The following is an 8,340-nucleotide window of genomic DNA, read 5'->3' on the forward strand; positions in this document are numbered from 1 at the left end:
CAAAGGTCTTTTTGGGGTACGAGCTTAGTGTTCTGGCCCAGGGTCGCAGCACTGGGTGTAACATATATCTGCTGTCCTGTGGAGGTGTGATGCTCTCACAGTCGTCTCTCCTGCCTTGCTAGATGAACTGACACCTGCGGGCTGCAGGATTGCTCCACTGCAAGCGCACAGCTCCTGTGGGGGGGTAAGATGGATGCAGCAAGGACAGAAGTGCGCGTTTTTAGATGCCCACGGGATGTGACCTTTAATTCCTTCTTTACTTCGAGGGGATTTGTTATGGGGGATTCACGAGGCTCATCCTGGAAAGGAAGCTGGCATTGCTTTTGAGGAATTAGTGAGCTTGTTTCTCTCTGCTTCACAGCTATTGATTTTCTGGAGAAAATACTGACATTTAACCCTATGGATCGATTAACGGCTGAGATGGGTCTGCAGCATCCTTACATGAGTCCGTATTCCTGCCCTGAGGATGAACCAGTGTCTCAGCATCCGTTCCGGATTGAGGATGAGATTGATGATATTTTACTGATGGAAGCCAACCAGAGCCAGATGTCTAACTGGGACAGGTATGGTACCCAAGGCTGGGACAGAGACCAGATACCGGCTTAAATTCTTTAGGCAGAACTTGACTGGTGAGTCTCTGACCTGCTTTCGACTGGGTTCAGTCACACATGTTCCAGACCCACAAAAGACACCTGCTTTTCCTTCTTTATGCCATATTGTAATTCAAGCCCAAGCTGGCACCTTGCTGAAGCCAACAAGAGGTTCGTCATCGATTTCCACGGGGAGCAGATAGAGTCTGCACGTTCCGGTTACTGAGTATCTTTCTGCTCTTGGTTTTATTTGCAGCCTATATTGTCTTCATTTGAGTTACATCTGTTTAAGTGACGCTACGGTTCTTCCCCTGTCCTCTGTCCTTATAATACAATTATAAAATAATGTAATTCTTGTACCTATTGGGGACCGGGCCTGATCTGGAGCTCTATATTTATCACTTTTCAAGGTGCGTAAGCCCCAGAGGCCACAGATCTGGGCTCTTTTAAAAAAACCCTTAATTGTGTTGACTTTTAAATGGTTTACTGAAAGTTGTACAGGAATTTTAGAGCAGATCAAAGCCTTGAGCTGAGGTCTCATGTCCTAGATGATTACCCCAGTTACTAGGCCAGTCCCAGTACCGGAGCAGGTAGGACAAAATAAGCAGCTAAGAATTAGCTAGGTTCACCTTCCTATAGAGCTCCTTCCAGCTGAGCACGGTGAGCTGGCTGAGGATGTCTGCAGCATTGTTCCTCTCTGCGTAGCCATTAAATCTCCTCGCCTTCTTAATCCACTATATTTCACCAGCACTGAAAAAATAATCTAAAGAAATCCCTTGCCTTCACTATTATTAATCTCTTTGCCCGGGTGAACAAGTATCAGGGTGGAGGCTCGGGGGGGCAACCAGGTAAATTAGGTAAAGAGGAAAGCTGGAAGCTTTTCTCAGGATATCTATCTTCAGCATATCCCCACAGCTCCGGCATCCCTGCCAGTTATAGTCCCCAAAGCAGCAAATCAGTTGCTGGAGGTCACCTTGTCGCCTTTTTATGTCTTGGCTTTCTTGGTGTGACACAAGAAGCGGGGATCTAGGCTGTTGGTCCTGTCACCTGGCTGGGGACATCTGCTATAGCGCCTTAAATTTTGCAACACAAGCCGAGTGTTTTAGAGACGGGAAATGATTTTGCCTGTGTGTCGTGGGACATCTGAAGAGCATTCCATTGCTGGGATATAGAGCCCCAATACCTGGGATAACACATCTTTTAAAGGCAGCTTGGTTAGGAGCCAGTAAATTAGATGTCGCTTTGAAAACTGTGTCTAAGAATGGGTCATGTCGGGTAATGGCAATCAAGGGAGTTTGACTGGCTTGAGAAGTTAGCACTTAGCAGGTGACCCTTCAGGGATGCTCTTGGTCCATGACGTCAGAGTAAACTGGTAAATCTCAGTGGTGATTTAAGCTCATCTTTTTTACTTTTACGGCCACAAACGAGGAGCACTTACACTGTGGGTGCTTGTCTCTGGGCTGAGGGGCAGTTTGATTATTAATATTGTTAATTATGTTTTAATCCCAAGTGGAGAGATCAGATAAACAAAGGGGCCAGTTGGTTTGGTTGTTGGGCTTTTATTCCCACTACTGGTCCTGTCCGTGCAGCCTGGCCAAGCCTCAGACTCCTCATAAATTACTCAGCCCCCCTACCTTTTTTAACACACAAGAAAAAGGTCTCTGATATTAGTAAGAACTTAAAGATCTGTAGGTAAGGGGCATATTAGCAAGAAAAAAGTAAAAATAGCAGCAGCGGCATGCGTATCTGTTTGAGCACTGCTGTTTGTAACGAAGCCATCATCTGTGTGTCTAATAGCAGCGTGTCTTTCGCAGGTATCACGTAAGCCTCTCCTCTGATTTGGAATGGAGACACGATAAATACCACGACATGGACGAGGTTCAGCGGGACCCCCGGGCAGGGTCTGAATCCATCGCTGAAGAAGCACAAGTTGATCCACGGAAATACTCACAAAGCAGCTCAGAGAGGTTCTTGGAGCTATCCCACTCATCCATGGACCGAGTATTTGATGCCGATTGTGGGAAATCTTGTGATTACAAAGTGGGGTCGCCTTCCTACTTGGACAAATTGCTGTGGAGAGACAATAAGCCCCATCATTACTCAGAGCCCAAGCTAATTTTAGATTTATCCCACTGGAAAAGAGCAACCATAGCACCCGCAGCTGAGCTCTCGCTGGAAGAAGAACCATCCAACCTCTTTCTGGAGATTGCTCAGTGGGTGAAGAGCACGCAGGTGGGTCTCGAGTGTCCCGGTTCTCTTCCGGAGATTCAGGAACGGAGCCTGCCATCTTCTCCTCACCATCTCCACAAAGAACCCACAGAGGTGAACAGTGAAACAGACCCTGAGTTTGACTTGGACGTCTTCATCTCCAGGGCGCTGAAACTTTGCACAAAACCTGAGGATCTTCCAGACAACAAGCTCAATGACATCAACGGGGCCTGCATATCTGAGCACCCCAGTGAGATCGTACAAACAGAGGTGTACCAGAAAGAGCGATGGTGAGGAACCCACACCCAGAAAACCCCGCTGTATCTCCCTCTTCCTCTCTGATGGTGTGGCCATTGCCTGGGGCTGAGTGGCTTCCGTCTGTTATTGAGCATTTGTTTTTTACGCTATACCGAATGCCTTTTTCTGAAAAGGCAAGCACAAACCACATGCCCCTTTTGATGCCTTAGAAATACCCTTAAGGGAATCAAGAGGTGTGAATGAAATACTGCGTTTCTTATACTGCCTTAACACTCTTGCCTTGCAATCTCTGGGACCTGTTTGAAACTTAAATGTACAAGGGAAAGATGACAGTACATGGTAAGTTTGCAAACAGAAGTCAAATCAACTTATTTTCCTTTCTTTTTCTATAGCATCTTAAAATGACGAGGACAAAATCAGCATTTTCATTATGGTCAGATACCCTCCTGGTTTGACGGGTTCCCAAAATGCCAAACTTTGAGCTCCTCCGAGGCACCCGTGTGAGCACAGGCGGTACGGAGAGAAGCGATGCCAGGCAGTGCCTGCGGTCAGCCGTCAGTCAGCAGAGAATGGAACTAGAGGTAGAGTTTGGCCATCAGACAGAAAATAACTCTTCGAGAATGTTTATGGGGAAGGAATTTGACCTACGAAATATGGGCCACTTGGGATTTTTTTATTTTATTTTTTCTGATTGGAAGACAAAATTTTTGCTAAGCGCATTCTCCTTGTTTGGTTTCTTGCACATAAATTCTCCCATCTGTTGTACGGGGTAGATCTGAGCTCTCCGAATACTTAGGAGGCCCTGTATGATGCATTTCAGTGTAACAACCTGGTGCTGCGAGTCCTGTCTTGGGCAGCTGCCCAGCAGACCAGCAAATTCTGGTGGTAAGGGCTGGAGAGGGGTCGAGAGCTAGAAACAGGGTGTCTCACGGTGCGATGCTGCCTGGCACCACCAGCTACACAGACTCAGCAAAGGTCTCACCTTTGCCAATAAAAAAAGGAATGAAAGTACTACTATTTTACCTTCTGACAAAGATGTCGTGAAGAAAACAACAGTTCCTGTGGCATTACATTCGTAACTGGCCACTTTGCTTCCAGCTTCTTTGGAAGATGCTGGTGTCAGCAGGCAACTGAGCGCCATTTGTAAATAGATACAAACACAACTGATCTACTGTAACTTCTGTTTTCATCCACACTTCTGAGCACCTTAATAATTAATCAGCTAACAAGAGTTTGTATATGGAAGAAATGTTCTATACTTATATTTAAACAAACTCGGCAGTTTTTTAAATGGAAAACCTGTAAATAGTATCATAAAAGCCAATCTCTGCTTTCCTTGCCATCATGTCACTGTGCTCTCCAGCACAGCGGCACTACTTCCATTTGTAAAAGAGAAACTACTGTACTTAGTAACTCCGAGGTCCATATTTAACTATTGTTCCTATACGAATTGTTTCTACCCTTTTAACAAGCAATCTACTAGATATTTTGAGATGTGAAGAAAATTCGTTTGAGACTCGGATGATAACTAACAGCAGCATTTACTGTATCAACCCTGGTTTCTGTTCTTGGTGGGATCAGGTACAGTTTTAGCTGTAGGAGAGCTTGTGCAAGGCCCAAAAACTTGTTCTTATTGTGAAGATCTCTCCTTAGGCTGATTGAAATGCCGTTACTCCAGCTGATTAGCAGTGTAGGTGTGAAGGCTGCCAGCTGCATGGATGGGACGGGGTGGAAGTCCTGGGGCAGGGGTGGAGAAGGCATCTGGAAGGCAAAGCCGTTGGGCTCTGGTCTTTGCTTGGAGTGTTTGGACATCCCCGACGGTGGTTTAGAAAGGGGAAACAAGGGAGAAACAGAGGGTTGGTTTCCAGTGTGTTGCAGATTATTGATATACCTCAACTAAAGCTCAGCACTTTTACTCGTGGTGGGAGAAATTCAGACACTGAAGGAGTTGGCCGCCCCTGCAGTGGAGCGGATCCAAATGCGGCCCCAGCAGCCCACGACTCATCGCCCGCCATCCCGCTCTGCTTCGCCGTGCGCCCGGCAGCGGCCAGCAAAGGCTGGGAACGGGATTGCCAGCGCTCGGGTGAGTGTGTGCCCAGAGAGGAGGAGGTGGCAGCAGCCACAGTCGTGCCTGGTCGCTCCCTGGTGCCACCCTGGGAGGAGCAGGTAACGCCCAGCCTCTGACGGGAGATGCACAAATGCTGCAGCCGGAGGCAACAACTGAAAATTAGATATTTGGGAGCCGATGGAGTTTAAACCTGAAGGATAAGATCAGCAACGCGAGAGCTGACTTTTAAAACTCTCTTCTGACAGATTCAGCAACTATTTGCTACAGTTGGGTTAAACACGGAGATGCGCTGACATGTAAAATCGGCAGCGATCAAACCACACCAGTGTTTTCCTCGGTGGACATCAGTCGCCACGTCCTCTGAAACCAGAAGCCATTTTCTGTGGGTTGTTACATTCGACCTGAACATCTTCATCAGAGTTGTATGGAACTATTTATTATGGCCATGAAAGTAACAGTTTTGCTTTTGAATATAATCTTCTAAGGAGGAGTGGGAGCTTGGGGGCACACAGTTAAAGTCTAATATTAACTTCACAAGAAGCAAATCGAGCTTATTGCCGCTGCTCCAGATTTTCCATCTCGGTTCGTGAGCTGTTATTTAACGTTGTTCCAACACCTTGGCGTTATGTGTTGGGTAAGAGGGGAACGAGAGGGGTGGCTTTAATTTGTTACCCGAGTGTGCTCAGCCGATCACAAGCCAGATTTATTTCTCATCTACAACAATAAAATTTAAAGCCTGAGCCTTCCTTGCTTGGTAGCGTGTCATTATTTTGCTTATTATGAGACTTGAAATGTTTATTCCAGTACTCGCGTCTAGGGTTCTTCTGCAAATGATCATGAATACCTGATTTAGTCCATACACTGCATGAATATTTGCATTCTGGGGTTATTTGGTGTTGGGTGGCTTTTCACCGAGCTTTGGCTGGTGCAGGGCATCGGAGTGCTCAGGGTCACGGGGAGGGAATTCAGACCTCGTCACCGACACGGTGACTTCTGCAAACTGCTTCTTCTTGTAGGTGTTTGAAGAATCATTTCAGTGCAAGGTTAACCATCTGGTATTTCAATAAATTTGCAGATGTTACTTATTTGCAAAAGAGAAAAAAGGGAGCACTGCTGTAGTTAATAATATAGGTGGCGTGACAGGCCACTGAGGCCACGTGGCACTGGGGTGGGTGGACATCCTGGGTTTAGAGATGTGCCGGCATGGGTGTGCTGGGCAGAGGCAGGAGGGACAGAGGGTGCTGGTTGTGATCTCCGAGGCTTCAGGAGTGAGCGATGTGGTCCTGCGTGGTGACGTGGCGAGGCACTGCAATGACAACGCAGGGGACCTCACTGACAGAAGCAGAGGGACTGCAGATGTCTCCAAGCTGAGGAGGACCTCAAGTTTAGAGGCTGGCATTTAAGCCAGTGATCAGGTATGTAAGTGCCCTTGTGGGTCCCAGCCGTTGTAGCCGGCCTTGTACATGGTTTTATTTGAAGAAGACCAGAGGGAGCAGTGTCCCCGTGCCCTGCTGTGGGAGCTGCTTGTGGTGGCCGCCACGCAAGGGTCTGTCCTTCCACTACAGCCACCCACCAGCCACAAGTTGGGGACTGGGAATCCATCAGGGAGATGAGGGTGCAGCTGCGGGCTCAGCTGCTCTTAAAAACACCTTTAAATGTCAAAATGATGCCTCCGACCGTTCAGTTGCTGCCTGGTGATTGTTCCTCCCCAGTCACAAATATGTGACTATTTTTACTGCAGTTTATTTTTAATCGTGTTGGGATTCAGCAGCTGCTACACCATCACAGAGCTGCGTTAACCAGATCTTCAGAGCTTTACCATTAGAGTAATGAAAAAATCAACTTCAGCTTACTTTTAAATATGGTTTTAGGGACATCCTGGGAAGTGTTTCCTATGTGAATCACACCTGGATCCCAGAGTAAAACCACAACGTAAGTGTCAATGAATATTACAAGCGGAGCTATTGGAGACTGGACTGCTAATGATAATTTTTGTCCCTTTTAACCCAAGACAAACACGTATTTGAGCAATTTCATGCCACCATCTAACATTTTGGAGAGAGAGCTTGCGGTGAGAACACTGTACAATGTGGCATGCAGTCATTTCAGATCTGAAATGTTCTTTTTTCCCCCATTGATTGTAAGAGGAATTGAAGAGGACAAATACACCATATGGTGTCTGCTTGTGAATAGCTGCCTTTGGCATTTTCAAAGGCAGGGTTTGATTTTGAAGTAGTACGATACGCGGGTGAATATAGTCCTCTCAAAGTGCATCTTCACTTTCTGAGACCACGCTCATTTTGAACTGCCATCTGGCCGCTGTCGGAGCTGGTTTATAACAATCACGTTGCTAAATTCAAAGAGTAGGATTTTATTTACCAAAAAAAAAGAGAATCTGTCTTAAAAAGACAACCTTTTCTCACAGGGGCTTATTCCATCGGCTCTTGGGTTGCGGCAGAATAGATTGCAACAAAAGGACCTCGAAAGGGTTGCTTTGATTAATCTTGCAGAGAAAATAAGCAGGTGTTTTAGGAAGTCTGTATAAATTTTTATTAAGCTTTGGAGATGCACCCAAGTACATTTTTGACAGGGCGGACTATACCTAAAAATATCATTAATTCCTCTGATATATCACTGTTGCATGAAGTGTTTGTGTGTACACAGATGGTATATTGTTTTAAGTTTAAGCAATATATAATATTCCTCCCAGAAAATGGCAATAGATGTGGGTAAAGGTGCTTCAAAGTGTGATTTGATCTTTCTGCCTCCCCTCTGTGCTTCGGTATCCATGGGTGAGAACCGCCGGGGCATGTCTGGTGACTGGTTAGTGCTTGGGTGCCAGCTCTATACTCATGTTTGTGGGAATTCCTACATAGGTGGTGGTATAAGTACCTGGGGCAAAAGCAGGAGTAATTAAACAAAACTTTGATAGTCCAGTCTGGAGAATGGAGCAGGTAAGAATAACTGGTATGTGGGACTGGCTCTGTGATCAGGGAGAGCAGCGGGAAGAACTGTGATTTATTGGGGGTTTTTTTTGAAGAATAAGGAGTTTCTCATGATGTCCTATTTTTATACGGCTCTGCACTAGAAGGACACTTTATAAAACTGACTTGAACGGCCTCAGTCTGGTGCCAAGTCTAATGAACACAGTTCACAGCGGAGCAGCCTGAACCTTGCAGCTTGGCTAAAACCATCATCACAAAACAGCTGCTAAAA

General features: G+C 46.2%; 1 protein-coding gene across 1 annotated transcript in view; it reads left to right on the forward strand.

Annotated features, from left to right (window-relative positions):
• Positions 1 to 3,756, forward strand: part of LOC142075253 (mitogen-activated protein kinase 4-like) — a 43,719-nt gene extending 39,963 nt beyond the window's left edge. The window contains exons 5-7 of the mRNA XM_075136355.1: positions 362 to 563; positions 2,405 to 3,088; positions 3,449 to 3,756. Coding sequence (XP_074992456.1) covers positions 362 to 563; positions 2,405 to 3,088; positions 3,449 to 3,461 — 899 coding nt within the window. The 3' untranslated portion in view covers positions 3,462 to 3,756. The remainder of the gene's footprint in view (positions 1 to 361; positions 564 to 2,404; positions 3,089 to 3,448) is intronic.
• The last annotated feature ends 4,584 nt before the right edge of the window (positions 3,757 to 8,340 follow it).

The sequence above is a fragment of the Calonectris borealis genome, chromosome Z, assembly GCF_964195595.1.
Source record: "Calonectris borealis chromosome Z, bCalBor7.hap1.2, whole genome shotgun sequence".
NCBI lineage: Eukaryota > Metazoa > Chordata > Aves > Procellariiformes > Procellariidae > Calonectris > Calonectris borealis.